The sequence below is a fragment of the Amphiura filiformis genome, chromosome 8 (genome assembly GCF_039555335.1).
Source record: "Amphiura filiformis chromosome 8, Afil_fr2py, whole genome shotgun sequence".
Taxonomy (NCBI): Eukaryota; Metazoa; Echinodermata; class Ophiuroidea; order Amphilepidida; family Amphiuridae; genus Amphiura; species Amphiura filiformis.
The window spans coordinates 22,509,853-22,527,416 of record NC_092635.1 but is presented as its reverse complement, the minus strand read 5'-3'; the positions used below and the strand labels follow the sequence as shown (position 1 = coordinate 22,527,416).

The 17,564-nt window shown below is 35.5% G+C and overlaps 1 protein-coding gene across 1 annotated transcript in view; it reads left to right on the top strand.

Moving 5' to 3' along the window:
• LOC140158810 (testin-like) overlaps positions 1-17,105 on the top strand; it is a 102,463-nt gene extending 85,358 nt beyond the window's left edge. The window contains exons 5-8 of the mRNA XM_072182035.1: positions 796-975; positions 2,934-3,149; positions 4,618-4,776; positions 7,200-17,105. Of these exons, the coding sequence (XP_072038136.1) occupies positions 796-975; positions 2,934-3,149; positions 4,618-4,776; positions 7,200-7,391 (747 nt within the window). The 3' untranslated portion in view covers positions 7,392-17,105. The remainder of the gene's footprint in view (positions 1-795; positions 976-2,933; positions 3,150-4,617; positions 4,777-7,199) is intronic.
• Positions 17,106-17,564: the final 459 nt, after the last annotated feature.

The window sequence follows — 17,564 nt, the reverse complement described above, 5'->3', positions numbered from 1 at the left end:
ATCCAATTATTGCATGATGTGGACTAACTTATTTCTGCTTTCATTTGTTTGCCACCAACCTGCTCTACACCTTTAAACATTTGGGTTTTCTTAAACAACTTGTACACATCGAATGATCAATTTTGCAAGTAGTGAGTTAGCTTGTGCGTTGCCGTCTAAATACATTTGTCATATTGACATTTCATCACAAAATGTAAAATTCTAAATAAAAATAAACAAAATAAATAAAAATATTGGCTGCATGTGAAGCACAAGTAAAAATTTGCCAAAGGAAAGAGGCCACAGAAATATCTAACATATTGAATGTATACAACTCTTCCTGTGTACAGCTGAGAGACTGAATGGATGTAATAGATTTCATAGAGTTTACCACAAATTGATTTTTGTTGCAGGCAAATTGGGATCCTGTTCCTTTAAAACCGTATTATACTGTATGGAAAGTCACACTCAATAGCTAAACTTGGACAGAAAAATCTTGATAAGTTAATCATGTACAATTCTACATTGCATCTACAAATTGCTCAATTTTTGGCTACAAAGGATTTCTCAATATGGGGTAATAATACAAAAACATGGTACGTCATTGCTATGCAACATAAATATGTCCATCTAAATCAAAGCATTAAACTACCCTATGAACAACACACAGCTTGTTCACAGACAAATCTGGATAAAAAGAGGTCCGTCCAGCTCAGGGAGGTAGGACTCTATCATTATTGTAATCAAGTAATAATTGTCAAAACCTTAATTTTGTATTAACCTAGTGTCTTGTATATTCCTTACCTATCCTTTCAGGTGTTGGCTAATGAGGCACCATTGATCAAATCTCAGGATGAGAGTGGTGTCAACACAGCTCCTCCTGATGGTAGAGATGATCAAGAAACATCCCCACCAGACCAAACTGGTGTGCAGACAGACGTAGTAGAGGGTGTACTTGACGATGGCAAGGCTGGTGATGGCAAGAAACCCAAATGGGTAGGTGTAAAGTTGTGACCAAAGATATTAGACTTAAGGAGTGTGGACTGAGCATTGCCCTGTATGATAATGCTATCGTAAATCCACTATATTGGTTTATCACACAGGGACACTAAAATAGTGTAGGTAAAGGTAAGGTAAAGTCATTCCGGAGCAATGCTCATGTGCTGAAGTCCCCTTCTCTTTTTCTCCTGAATACACATGTTTGGGGGAGCGTTTGCCACTCTTCCCACACAACAAGTCCGTTTTACCTTCCCAGCACTATATTATGACAGGACCCATTTTACACCTGGATAGAGAGAAACAATAGGGAGTTTTCAATTTCCACGACGGATGGTCCGGCGATGGTAAAACACCAAACAATGTTGTCGTCGCCACAACAATTGTCAGACTCTTCGCTTGTTTTAGAATTTGGACGACGACACATTACAAAGTCGACGACAAAAACCTTTGGTGTTTTACAGTCGCAGAACCATCCCTCGTGATTATCAACCTTATCTAAGGGCATAACAGGAAGCACCACTGCCAGGGTTTTCAATTAAAATAGTGTACCTCCTGCATATATCGGCAAAAGCCAAAATTGAAAGATAATTTATATATTAAAGCTTGAGCCTTAACAAGGTTTGCGTAGTAGCGCTTAATGTGTGTTATCTGCACAACACATTGATATAAAATTGATTGAGCTCATGATTAGTATTCCAGCTATGAGTTTTAAAAATTGGGTGAGACATAGTCAAGTCCAATATTTTAAAACTAATAGTGAGCCCAATAAATATTGGGTGTAAAGCATCCAATTTTATCATTAGTATGTTTTGGATCCAATATTTTCACACACTTGGATTCATCAAAGCATAATAATACGTACATGCATAAACATGCACTTTCAATCAAAGTTTATCAGGTATGCACTATAAATCAATGTTAGCCAGGCACTTATTTCAAAAATGTTCTGAAAGGTACACTATTTTGCCTTCCATGAGCGATGCACAAACATAACAGAGTCTAGACCCTTTATGTCTATACTCTGTTTGTGATGCGTGGTGTTATGCATCAATTAATATCTAATAATGGTAAAACAAGTTTTGATCTTATATTTTGACTTTTGCAAATTTGAATTCATAATCATGTTTAGCATTACCTGTACATGTGTCTACCTGCTTATGAAACTACAAGATGATCAAATTGAGAGCCATGAAAATGAAAGTCCCTAAAAACCTCTTCAAAATGTAATTTTATACCTATTTCTAGATATTGATTCAACTGCACAACTCATACAGCTCTTAATAGTGCCAAGTCCCATTGAGCCTCTTAATATTGTATTCTTGATCTCGTTTCTGGCGATCGTTGAAACTTCATTCGTCTAGCTTACTGTCTAGGATTTATGTATGATTTATCGCATGAAGCCAATGTGTAAGATCACATAAATCAACACTGTAGAGACATTCACTTTCCATGTTTCATTGTGTTGTTTCAAGGGATGATTTGTACTTGCAAGTATAAAGGGTCCTTCTAAAGGGCATGATCATTCTTATCCTCCCAGTGTAAATGTTCTTTATCTTATAATTTTGGAAGACATCCAGAAGTATTTTGGTGATTTAATGATTGCTTTTGCATGATTGGTTTGATAAAAATCAAAAAGAATGAAGTTGTGAGGGAGTAGGAGGAAACACCTTCACATTTTGGTAGGATTTTGCAGTAAATGGTATCTCACAGAAATGTAGAATTGGTAGTTAATCACTGGAGGCAGATAGGTGTGAACTGGGGTCTTGATGTCTGCAAATAGTCTGCCTATTAGAAAATAAGGTAGACCTCCGTACAACAGAATATCTTCTTGCTTGGTACAATGATCAGGGAATTAAGCTGTGGGTTTCAAAATGTTTTTTCAAGTCTATTATTGTGAATACAATTGTTTTAAATGTAAAACATTGATGTTGAATGATCCTGATTTTCATTTCCAGAATTGTGCCCGTTGTAAGGAAGGCATGGGTGGTGGTGATGTGGCCGTGTTTGCTGAGCGTGCCGGCCAAGACAAATGCTGGCATCCTGGATGCTTCCGCTGCCAGACCTGTAACGAACTCCTGGTGGATCTCATCTACTTCTTCAAGAATGACGACATCTTCTGTGGCCGGCATTATGCTGACTTACTCAGGAATAGATGTGCTGCATGTGATGAGGTATATAAATAGTCAACAAAATGGGTATAATGTCTCATTAGGCGACAAAAAAAACACCCTGTTCTTCGGACGGACGGACCTTTCAATTTGGGTTGATCGGTCTGGCTTTTTTGTTTGTTTTTGGTTGTTGTTTTTTGGGAACGACCAAAAAACACCACCAAAGTCGGTAAATATTTGCAATTTGGGGAAATACAAAAAAAAATTGTTCCTGAAATTGTCGAAATTTGGGTCTGTATTTATTTGTACAGGAATTTTTTTTTTTTTTCCAAAATTTGTTCAAAATCTGGGTAAGTCGGGCGGGTAAAACAGGGTTTACTTTTTTCGTCGCCTAGGAAGGATTTTTATTACATTTCATCAACGTTTGACACAAGTGAAATGGGAGCTGCATTACATACCTGAAAATCACCTTGAGTGTATAGCAAAATGTGTACCCAACCAATGACATTTCCATTCAGCCACACTAGATGGCTGTAGATCTTCAAGATTTCACATGCTAGTTAAGTTGAAACTGACATAGAAAGTCACTACCGTAAAATAGGTGTGAATAGGGATAAAAGTTTGAAGGATTTGAGCTCAATTCATATCTGCTGAATCATCTTCCAAACAGTGATGGTTTGCTCTTTCAACTTACAGAGTGTATACAGTAATTATTATGAGCTCCAACTGTACACTTATTTACCCTTTCTTTCACCCCGTTGTCCCTATTCACCCGTTTCTCAGTACTTGTATATTTTCAATTTTTTAAGCCCCTATACAAGTGTGACAGGAAAAATAGTAAAGGAATATGATAAATGGTGAAAATGTAGAAAAAAAGATTGATCAGGCAAGATCAAAAATATAAAATACAAGGTTTGCCCATCCTATTTGTAAGAAAGAAAGAACAGTTTACCAACCCAAAGTGTTACAATTAAACAAGACAACAAATAAAAACAAATCCGGACTAGCACACAACCCAACTTGAAAAAAAAAGCAAGGGAATGTGCCGACATGGGATTCAAATCCACAACCTTCTGATCTCTTGACGGACGCTCTATCCTTAGGCTACTAGCTCCCACTGATAAACGGTGGTTAAAGCTGGGTCCAATGTAAGCAGTTGAGGTATACAATACACACAAACAAATATTACGCAAGTACACAAGTACAGGAGATCATTACTGATGTTTAATCGTTTCCCCAATATAATACAAGTGAAGTAGGTAATGGGGATACGCATGCTGCACAAGAACAAATAACACAATGGGGAACGATTGCTCACTACAAGAGGAAACTGAATATAATTTGTATGAAAGAAAGAACAGGTTACTAACCCTATCCTATTTGTATGAATCCAGATTGTGAAATTTCTTTGCAATTTCCCAGGATGATGATCATTTCTGAAATATTTGACCTTTGTTTTATCAGCATATTTATAGCATATTCAAATTTGCCTAGCAATTCTTCTTACAAGTCTTTGTTGTTTCTCTTTTAGCTGATATTTGCTGAACAGTTCACCCAGGCTGAGGAGAACTATTGGCATTTAGATCATTTCTGCTGTTGGCTATGTGACAAGCAGCTAGGAGGACAGAGATATGTGTCCAGAGATAACCACCCACTCTGCCTTGAGTGTTATGACCAGAAACATGGAAAGGTAACAGATTATTGCGTATGTTACCCTTTTATACAAGGGAACAAACAAAAAGATCAATGAATCCCTGTGAATGAAACTAGTTTGGTTAAAGAAGGGGGATTGGAATGCAGACTAAATGTTGATTACTTTTCTTACATATTCTAAATGTTGATCACTTTTCTTACATATTCTAAAAAATTGATGTCACATTTTTGCCTCACTTTATAGTTAGTAATAGCCAGTTACATTTATAGGGCTTCACTGGTCTTTTTATTTAATTTCTTAGAAGGGTGTATACATACATCTTGTTAGGCAAAAAAAATAAAAGACTTGTTCCAGTCAGGAGACTGCGTGTGTAATTGAATATTAGCGCACAAGTTTTTTCTATGTTCCGAGAATTTTTTTTGTTGATTGGTCCGAGTATAGTCCCACCCGTTTTTTATGTGAAAATTTTTCACAATTGGGGGGTGGGATTATACTCGATTTTTTTTTTTTTTAAGTTTATTTTTTCCGGCGTTGAGTGTCCCTGGACCTAGTAGACCTAGATGCTAGGATCATTCATGGTTGACCTAAAAAAAAAAAAAAAAAAAAAAAAAAAAATTTCAAGATATTTTGTATTTTTAATATGAAAATTGATACTTTGTTTTCATGTCATACTCTATTAATGATTTCAAAATGCATTCAAATTCAATGCATTTTTAAATCATTAATAGAGTATGACATGAATACAAATTATCTATTTTCATATTAAAAATACAAAATATCTTGAATTTTTTTTTTTTTTTTTTTTTAGGTCAACCATGAATGATCCTAGCATCTAGGTCTAGGTCCAGGGACTTTTTTTTTTGTTTGTTTTTAAATATTATAAAAATTTTTTTATTTTTTTTTTTTTTTTTTTTTTTACAATTTCTGAAATTTTTCAAAAATGGGGGTGGGATTATACTCGAGCGTGGGACTATACTCGGACTAATACGGTAATTATTACTAGTTGTCAGAGATGAAATTAAAAAATATGAAAAATGGGCCCTTGTATTTCCATCTTGGATTGGGTTATTGGTATGACAGTTTCCCAGAGGTGGATGTTAATGGCGTGTTTAATAGGTTATTTTATATCACTCATACATAAATTCTAGACAGTTCATTGGTTGATTACCATTTATCATTTTTACTATCACCCTCTCCGTGTGATAGTCTTTACCATCATGTGCTCTGCCGTAGTGCGCCTGCGCCAAGCCGTGCGCTGACTCGTAGACTCGCCGATTTAGTTATGGGGTGGACCCCAAAATGTGAAGTATATCACGGCAAAACATGGTGTTATGTTGATGAAAAAAATGTATTTCCTACCTTAAATAGTATTTTAGTAATAGAATTTATGCATGAGTGATATAAAACAAATATTAACTGTCTTAAATTTGTGTAATGGTCGAAATATAATCACTCGGTGAAAGATGTATTGTTCCATTCCACTCGCCATTCCGGCTCGTGGAATGGAACAATCCATCTTTCACCTTGTGATTATATTTCGACCATCACACTCATAGACAGTTAATATTTGTATACTGTACCTAATTTCATATTTTACTACTCAAAATGTCCACCCATCAAAGTATATCATGGATTGGGTAAGACTGCCATTCTATTCACCCTTTGCACGGATCCACCATCTTGTTACCAAAACGAGGTCCTCGCAAATGCATGCACATAAAGTGAGTTTGACAGGCGTGTGCACACGCAACACACGCTTTGTGGATAGAATCTGGTTTTGAGATGACCATGCGATCAACGAATAGCGGTGTTCAGTGTTCCCATTTCTAAGGCGTCGTCGGGTAAAGACCTATATTTCATTTCCCTTTGAGTTTGGTGATGACGCAGGTGCGTATTTTCCTGGTCGCAGAATCAAATTGTATGCACAAACTTAATCATTCAGAGCATATACACAAGGGCGGTTAGTTGGCATGTGTGAAACGCAAACATGTAAAAGCACTGATGTCACTACCAAGCTTGAGGTGAAATGAAGGATAGTCACAACACATTGGCAAGCTGGTAGAAAGAAATAAAGCCAGAAAATAAGAAGAAGAGAGTGAACACTATATGTAAATGTGTGACAAGGCTGAGACAAGTCAATGGTAAATTACTCCACTAACATTTACAACACAAGCCCTTTAAGTCCAAACTGATTGTTACTCTGTTCCTATGGAACAATGGTTTTGGGAATTACTACAGGTTTAAGATTTTCGATGTGTCATATAACGCTTTGTCAAATCGAGCCCAGATGACATATAGTCCAAACACAAACCAAAGTGAACGTAACAATTTGCTTTGAGTTGATTATTTCTCCTAGTATCCACCCATAGATTAAATTTGTTCAGGAATTTTGCAATGTTACATTAACCAATACACTCTCATCTCATATTTTTTGTTCTCCTATTTTTATATTAACACAGCCATGCGGCACCTGTGGAGAGAAGATAGCACCTGGGACCAAACTTCTCCAGCACCAAGGTACCTTCTGGCATGCCAATCCAGATTGCTTCCACTGTTCCAACTGCAAGACTTCATTGGTCGGAAAGTCTTTCCTTCCAAAGGGCAAATTTATCTTCTGCTCCGTACAGTGTAAAAAACAACTCATGACATAGGTGATGTTATGTTATTGTATGTTAAAGGTCAATGCTATTATGTAGAGTAATGATCCTAGACCTGTTTCTGTGTAACTTGCTTCAAACCATTATGTCAAATGTCATGTTTTGTCAAAAGTCATGTCATGTCAAAGGTCAACTCTACATGTAGTGTGGTCTAATCGATTGTTTAAATGTAAATTATTTTTTTCTGAAAGAGGTAAATGCATTTTTCACTACATATCATTAACATTACTTGTTATATGTATTTGAATGGTAATTATATCTGGATTCTCTACATCTCTATCATACTATTATCAACTGATATATGCATGTGAACATGTAATCTCTTGTTGCAGAATTTTCACTATATCAAAGCTTGGAACATTCAAAAGGGGAAAAGGTTGTTGTGTATTTTGGTACCGAGGTTGGTTTGTATAAATATTTGTGAATATACTATTTTTCATGTGTGGTTAGGCCAAAAATAAAAGGTTTATCTCTCAAACCTATGCACATAAGTATGTGGAAGCCATCCTAGCATGTAGCCCTACACGAAGGGCCTTTTTTATAGGTAGTTTTTTTTAAATAAAAGGTCGGCTAAAAACAATTTTTTTTAAAATCCTGCGTAGAACTTTGCTTGTTTTTCTGACAAAAATAAGAACAGCACATAGCTTTTTTGCAAAATGTTTGAGAGACAAACTTTTTTATTGCCTCGTGAATGTTTAGCAACATTCCTTCAATTGTAAAGAGGGGTGATATGAAATTGTCGGGCGCAACACATAGTGGAGTGATTTTTTCAAATTGTCTGTTTCACATAATGATGTATAAGTTTTATACAGTTTAAAATAGTTTGAACATTTAAACTTCAATTTCAAATAGAATCAGGCACTGAGAGATATCAATGGAGGAGTATCAACACGTTTTGCACGGAAATGTATTTTGTCCTTCACGTACACCATTATGTGTTGCAACCGACAAAATGTAAATAGAATTACTGTCAATTGAAATAAAGGAGGATGGATCAAAATTTTCAGCCAAGGACTAAAACCATTTGAATTGAGCAAAATCACTTCTAAAAGCTGGTCTTTAGATGCTTGGAGTATCTGGGGTGATGATAGGTGAGGAATGCACTTACAGTTATGCAGTGACCAAAGTTGTTCATGGAGTGTCAGTAGGAATAAGTGCAAAACAACTTCAAGATGATATTGGTTAGTAGGCCAATGTTTACTGTAATAGTTTTGGCAACAAGGCCTAATCTAAAATGTCCTTGTTCAAAATTTCCAACAAAATGTTAGAGGGATATTCAAGTTGAACAAAACAATTTAACAACTTTATCAATCGTTTCTGTATCTTAAACATAAAGATAGGCAGTTTAATAAACATATTCTGTGCAGGCTTTTTGAGACCCTTTCAGAGTTACTTTGTAGTGTGTCAATTGTGATGTGCTTGTACATTTTCGTATACCACGTAAGTTCTGATTGGCTGGCCAGTACTCACCAAGATCAGGTAGGCCTTTGTGTGCACATCAGGATTTCCAGTGTACAAGTACCATTGTTTTTACATACACCTAGGTAATTCTGTCTCATTATGACAAATATGTCATTTATCTCTGAAGGATTATGATAGTTCTTGTAGTCATCAACAAATACCAAATTAACAATATCAATACTGGTTTATAAAAACATTAATGAAAGAACATTTTGTTCTTCTAGTTTGTGTATATGTAAATGTTTCATGAAGTGACTGCCAATTCAAGTATATTTTCATATCCCTTAACCATTGCAAAAAAAAAGCATTTAGACACTGAGGCCATTATTAATATTACACATAAAAAGCACTAAAATTTTATTGTGCAACACCATATAAATAACTATATGCAACAGCTGTAGTATAAAAAGTGCATTGTATGTGTGACAGCGCTGTTTGATAAAGCACACCTTTTGTAATACCAGTGTTGATATATCATCTGTATTTCTGCTAGGCGAGCATAAATTCATACGTATAAAAACTGAAAGTAACATTTTGGTATAAAATGTGTGCAAAAACTGCACTTAAAGGTCAATTGAATGGTTATGCGCATTAATAATATGCATGCGGACTGCTTAACTAATTTTTGATATGTATATGTATTTTCATGTATTCAACTAAAACTATATATTTTGAAAGGTCTGTAAAAATGTAAAATGTATTTAAAACTAATCTGAAAACACATTAAATTGGTATTAAGGTTGTATTTGTGGCAAGATTTTATCCAAGGCATTTGAGTGATATTCAGATTAACCAACAAATTATGGAAAGTAACAATGTTATGAAGAAACCAATACTTATCATACCCTTTCTCTGTCAGGAAACAAGAGCATGGTTGTCAGTTACAGGCTAATTGATTTACCCAATAATGTAGAACAACTAGCATATATATGAATGTTGCATAATCCATGCATAGGAGCAGTGCCAATATGACACATTCCATTATTATTTTTAAACCTGACCATATTTGTACCCAATCATAGTGATTATCCATCACTGAACTTTCATTCTCAGATTGGTTGTTGGACCATTTTTGTATCCTTTCTATAAAAGAAATAATGGTGTACCTCTTTGATAAGAAATAATGGTGTACCCTTTTGATAAGCTGTTCACTTGTTGGAGGTAGAAACATACTAATGCCTGTATTATACTAGCAGTCATGATGATATAAAGACAAATGGCTTGTGATCTAATGCTGATACCAGTGTTCACATGCTACTAGCGATTGTTTGTGGACTGTGATTTGTGTGGTTTTCAAGTTGAGAGTTCAACTGGTAATTTATGCTGGGCAAGCCAGCAACTTCTAATCGATATATCAGCTATAAGCAAAATATCTAATTCTCGATCATGAGAGACAACTTGGGTACGCAGATATTTGCGTTGAGCGTACTACGCAAATTGCACACGCTATGGAGCAAGCACAGCTTTAGAGAATTGTCAGTGTTTGGTCATGTAGGTTGCGCGATCGTGTTGTTACACAAAAAGTATGCTGTGCAACAGTACTCAGAAGGTACATCCTTTCATGACCAAAAATGAGATATTTTGCCTATAGTCTTCTTTTCAAATAGAGTTACTGTATGTAGATAAAAAAAAAATACATCAAAAATGTTACGTGTGAAGGGATTGCTTGGTATGATATGACCATAAAAGTTGTCTTCTTAATTGCAGGAAAATCCTATATCATTGTGGTATTCTCAAATTTTCAAATGAGCAGTGCAGTCTTTCTGTAAGTGCCTGATTGCTGAGACAAAAATATGGACACATTAGTCACATTGAAAGGTACCTTATAGACGAATCCGAAGAGCCAAGTGATGGTCAGGATTAAGTTGGCCATAGCTGGGGGCCATCCGCGCCAAACTTGCTTAGTTCGTTTGGATTGTGATCCAAGACGCCCACTATTGCGAGCGCATCAGAGCGCATAGCACTTGGGCTGCGTCACAGGAGCAGTAAACGCTGCACACCTGTGATACTTATGTTGCGTAAAATGGATGGAAGGCCCCAGCTATGGCTGCCAGTGAGGTGTAGGAATGTGTCAAGTTGGATTCGTGTATAGGTAATTTGTATTGGTAACTCAACCATTTTATATAAGATTATAGTTACCCTTGAAACTGTTGCCTTTTTTTTTCATATATAACTTTTTTTCTGTATAAAAGTGTATTGGTTTATTTTGTCCTTTGTTTTTGCAAATTTCTATCATCAGTAACTCAAGCTGAATTTACATTTGGTCACCTGTCACATGACTGATTGTGACCAATGAGGAAGAGTTCATTAAGGGTATATCATACTACAGGTAAATTAAGTAAATTCTTGGACATTCTTGAACATTATAAATGCTAGTGGCTCTGCGATAAACACACACGCAGATAGCATGGTACAGAAGAAAGCATACATGCGCCTTACATTGCATACACGCTTAGTACGCTACATGGAGGCAACGCGAATGTTCCAGCTTGGCCAAGAATTTCTTAATTTACCTGTAGGCAGTGGCTGGGACCATAGTGTTTTTTTGACGTAATCACAAGAAAAGCGATTGCCGATATCTGATTGATCAGCAAGCACTAGAATCAAAAATCAACCAGTTGACTTGAAGGTAACTTTATCGCTTCATTGCTAGTAGCAACTTAACGCTGGTAGCGATCACTAGCGAGTTTTGAATCAATGCTGCGATTGCTAGTATTTAAAAATTGATTGAAACTAGTTGCTGGTCACTCAGCGATTGAGTGTAAATTCAGCTTCAAGAATGGTGTTGGTGGCAAAACCTTACGATGTTCCATGTTGTACATGATCTTATGCGCTGTGGAGGGTCGTCTAGCCACAAAGAAAATGTTTCTGACTTGTTATAAATGTATCATATGTAATCCACTACGCAACTTTCCTTTGTGTAAATAATGTATCTGAAATGTATTGTTTTAAAACCGGAGTGAAATAAGAACAGTTTTGTATCTGCACTGGTTGCTGATATGATAATTAAAACCATAGTTTTTAGTATAGTAGAGACTTCACATACATGTACTTTGTCTAACATAGATAGAAGTATAAGCTAACTCAGTTGATGAAGTAGCTGCCAGGGGTGAGATTGTTTTCTAAAAGGGATGATTGGTAATTGCTAAATCAGTACACCCTAAACTCAGATTTTGGCATTTGTGGATAAGCAAAAATGTGTATCTACTATTTAGATTTAAGAAATTATGAGAATCCGCTTTAATTAAAGCAAACAAACTGTTTTACAAATATCTTTGCAAAAATTGATGCATAACATAAATGTAGGATGGAAATGTGTGCCTAAAATATGAACAAGGGGCATTTGAAACTGGTTATATCCATTTACACTTACAGAAGGTGTTTATAATGTAACAATAAAGGCCCGTTCATACTACCACCGCATTTGCGATGCGGTGCGTTGTCGCACTGCATTGCGATATCGCAATAAAGTTAAATACATTTCAACTTGGAAATGCGACGAGTTGCGTTGAGGTGCGGCAAAAAATTAATCGATATATCGGAATCGCAAAGCAACGCATCGCAAATGCGGTGGTAGTATGAACGGACCTTAACTTGGATATGCGACGAGTTGCGTTGAGTTGCGGCAAAAGTAATCGATATATCGGTATCGCAAAGCAACGCATCGCAAATGCGGTGGTAGTATGAACGAACCTTAAGAACTATTATGATCAACTTTTGCTAGTTGAAAATGACTTGGAGCAGTGATTGTCCCTTGAGCTGATTTCAGACGTATTTGATCTTTTCCACCGAGTGTAAGAAGGGCATTGAAAGTTTTCAGACCTTTTGCTCATTGTCAGGGGTGTGAGAGTTCCTCTTTTCAGCTGATTTCCTCGTTTTTGGTTGGCAAAATTTACGCATTTTCTTTTATTTTCAGCCCATATTTGGCGTTTTTACCCTGATTTTACACTGTTTTTCAGCATTTTTTAGTAATTTTCCTCTTTTTTGGTCTGTGACCTCTCACACCCCTGCATTGTGCATTATCAGTCGTGCTCGATCATACATAGTTTCAGGTGTTGCAATTCCAGACCACATCGAGTATAGCTTATCAGGAGCTAAAATGCTGAAAGAAGACCACAATCCTGACATGAATTAAGTCACTATTGGGTACATGAAGCTATGAAACAACGTAACCATGATCTATGCAGATACCTACCTGTCCCATTCACTTCCAATGTGTTTACTACATTGTTAACTCTTAACATGTTTAGAGAAAAGTGGCTTAAATATTTGGGTAACTAATATAACTGGACTTGTTGATTTCTTTGTATTGTAATCTGTAACATATAAGTTATATAAGTTTTGTGGATTTGTCGGTCGCAACACATAGTGGCGTAGAGTGATTTTCCAAACTTTCCGTTTCACATAGTAGCGTATAGGTTAAGAGCCAGCTATTATCCTATAATAGTCATTCCTTGTTAACTATTAAAGATACAGTTTAATAGTTTGAACCTTAAACTTCAATTTCAAATGGAATCGGGCCACTGATAGATAACAGTTGGGGAGTATCGACTCCGTTACTAGTAGCATAGCCTTCAAAAATGTTTAGCTTGAAAATGTATTTTGTCTTTCACGTACGCCACTATGTGTTGCGACCGACAGATTTTTCTGTACATTTCCTTGAACACAATGACTTTTTGTATAAATTTACAGATATAGGATTTGAATATAAAACCATACACAACATAGGTAAGATTGATGTGTTTAGAGTGAAATGACACTGCTCATGTTTTAGATTTATTTGAAATTGGAGTAGAACTGTCTCTTTGTATCACAGAGGGGTGAGAACAAAATGAATTCCAGTGTTTGAAGTGGCATTCATATGGTATTACCATATTTTCCATTCCATTCAGAAAAAGGCTAGCATTTAATTGCAGCTTTTTAAATTTTAAAACCAGTTAGCCTAATCATTGACCTAGTAAGACTCGGGTGTGTTTCCATAAGGTTAGCATTTAGACTTCTAACAAATTATTGCTGCAGCCCATGAAAAATTAAAGATCATATCGTTTTTGGTGATGGGTCATGGTTTTAAACTATAGTACTGGTCAGACTCAGAAGAAAGAAGAGTTAATTGAGGTTTTTTTGTAGTAATGTTGTCTTATCTTTGCTCAAGTCAAATAGAATAAGTGATATCGGAAATATTCTCTTTCGGTTCAGATCATAGGCAACTGTACCAAACATTGGCCTGCGTGTAAAATTTTGCATTAATTTGTACACAGAAACAGCCTTCAAACAACTTGAAAAATTTCACTCTTTCTGTTTTTTCTTCAAATATCATACAGATTTGTATTAAGAAGAAAGTCACTATATAAATGAAGAATAATGGAAAAGTTTCATGAGTAAAGTTTTTAAAATGTAATCTCAAAATGAAAAATTTTGTATGTGTGTTTGCAATTGACAACATCAACTTTGGCACAGTTCAACGTGATCTAGTTTTTCAGGCATCACTTATAGAGCAGGATTAAATAAGACAGCTGCTCTAAAACTCCCCCATGGTTCAAGCTGGTTGTTAGGAACATGTGGCTTCAATCTGACCAGTACTGTAACTACAGATATGTTGGTAATTTTGAGAAACATACATGATGCATGTACAGTCTGTGACAAGTCAAGTAGTTGTATGATGTTTTGCACTCTTAAAACTAATAACCAATTTTGTCTTTCCTTACCCTGTCCCCATACTAGCTTTGTTTTCCCATAATCCATTGTGTTAATCACTTTGTCTTTCCTTACCTTATTCCCTCGGTTGTGTTTTCCCATCTTCCTCTGTTTCCCTTTGGAGACTGTGCCAGACTGTGTTGTAATTATTTAGTACTATGTGTAAAACAATATATTTTTCTGTACCATATTAAACTATATAAACAGAATTTAATGTAGTCATACTAACGTATGTAGCTAGTTATACTAGAAATATGCAGTAACAGAAATTATCATACTTTATTGTTTATTGGAAATGTATATTGTGCTTGTTTTTGATTTCAAAATTTGAGGGTTTTTGTGTGAACTAGAAATGTTGTATGGTCGCAGTTATTCTACATAGCCAAATATCTTCTTGACATATGAAAACTTTTGATAAAATTGGACCATCCATATTAGAACTCTGCCATATTTGTGTGTCACTCATTGAGGAGTAAATGTGTACCTCAGGATTCTATTGCCTTGCACCCAGTAAACTTTGATCCCTGGCTTTGATCATGTGTTTGCAATATGTGTTGTGTATTGTGCCAAATATAGGTGCTTATTTTCCTTCATATCATCCATGTTTTAAAATACATTCAATTTCAGGCCTTGGCCAAAAGAATGAATGTGGTATATTATTTTGGTCCCCTGTGTAACAATCCAATATGGCTAGTGTTAAGTTCTCCCAGTTGAATTCTGTTATTATCTCTCAATCTCGCAAATACAAAAGGCATGTACTGGAAGATTTGGGTTGTAACACAAAATGACATGGGTTGATAAAAACACACAAAATGATGTAGCTGAGAGAAAAAGAACTACACTTGGACTAAAAACATGTAGATGAAATATCAAAAAGGTATTCACCTGACTGAAGAGTTCTATCAAGTGTATGAGTGGTACACCACCATGGAGGATGAGGCTTCTAAGGTTTCATTCATACCATGAAAACTGAACATATCTCAAGCCTAAAATATGATCCTTCTTCAGATGACAAAATCTTGATTTGATGAAGTGGGAGGGATGATGATGCTGTCAGTAAGGTTACCCACTTTTAAGCATCTACAAAAACGAATGGAAATTGTGAGATGTTACAGATCATTCCAAGAGGAGGACTTGTCTTTGATAGGTACAGCCTATGAATATCACTACTCTGTATGATGGTTCATTTTTTATGTCAACAATTTTTTGCACTGTACGGATAACACTTTGAGAATGATGGACATGATCTTTTTATCCTGATGAAAGTGTGACTATATGTTCTAGGTGCATGATTTTAGAGATATATTATCCAAATGCTTTTGATTTGAAAAAAATATATAAAACAATAAAAAATTTGTAACACAATTTTACATTCTATCAAATCAAATGAATCAATGCTGGGTGTAATGCATGCAATTATGCGGTACAATAGAACTTGTAGGAGTAGTATTTTTGTTTTATTTTCTTTATCATTTGAGAATCATACCTAAGTATCAACATAGCTTGCCGTTGTACTCTCTTCCTAATTCACATGTCGTTATCTGCCGGGATGCAAATTATGCCCAAGTTCTTTTGGCTATTTGGGAAGAATTTTGAAAAAAAGTACATGGTTTTTATCAGTATATCAGAATATTTCACGAGTTCAGAAAATGGATATTTATTTTTCAATTGAGAACATTGAAAATGTGAAATTTGGTTTGTCAGATGTTTTGCATTCTGCAAATGGAATTCAACATTTTGACACTAAAATTGCATAAAATTGTTCAATTTAGCAGCCAAAAAGTCATTTTGCTTCTTCTGAGGGATTTTCAGGAAATGGGATGATCATTGCACTGATTGGAAAACTTGGACCCTAACATTCCGCTAGGATACCTTATTTTGTGCACTGTGATGTTGTGGAATAACCCTGAATTTAAGTAGAATGAGGAGTCCTGTTTATGAGGCATGTAAGGTACTTTGGTTTGTTTTCCCTTAAATGAGCAGAGAGTTTACATATCTTACCCTCTCTTTGCCAGGATTTGAACCACAGACCTGCTTGGCATATTTGCATCCCTAATGTTTGTAATGTTTAGTAGTAATATCTGGGTACAACCTTTTTAAATACTTTCTTTGTCATTTCCTACAAAGATTTTGGAAAAAGTGACATACATCGTAAATGAAATGTTTCAGAGAATCTTAAAGAGTTTTATGATATTTGAGTACATGTTTTGAATATATTCAAATCTGCCAGAGCCTATTGACACTTGTACCAAGAGTGTGTTTGATCAGTATAGATCAGAAAGTTAGCAACAAAAATTCAAATTAATCTGAGCTGAAAAACTCATTTTCCTGCAAGATACATTTATATACATGTATGTCACTTTTACAAATATGTTTTATATTGGGAGAAATAACAATAAACTAAGTGGATGATTACCTTGTGATATACAGAGTTGTTACGATAATGGACATTATAGTTGTTATGTTAGTTGTGCATACTTGTTATCATTTTATCACTACCAATGGTACTTTGATTCAATTTTCATTAAAAAGCATTTGCAATTTGGCTTAATAATAATATGAAAGCAATTTCCTTGGTCCAATTCATTTCTGTTGTTTATGTGTGTTTTCTCTCTTGTACAAAGCAAGTAACTGTCAAATCATGGTAATACTTAGTTCAACTCAGGGATGTAAGTTTTCAGGATCAATCAGGAATTCCTGATATATTTTTTGTCCAAATTTCCGCACTTATTTTTTTATAGCCCATTTTGGGGCTTCTTAGCCTAAATTTTTTTCCAGATTTTCGGGTTGGTTTTTTTCTTCAGGCCTTCTGGCATATCTGTCAATCTAAATAAGACCTGCGCAGGTCAAAGTCCCGAATTACAGTGGGGTACATCACATAAACACACACCAGTCACGCATTACGTAAAGCGCACTTCCCCAGCGTAGATGCTGCCCCTACTTAATGGACACATGGACACCATGCTACTATATAAATCCACAAGTTGAACAAAGTATAGTATGTTCCATAAT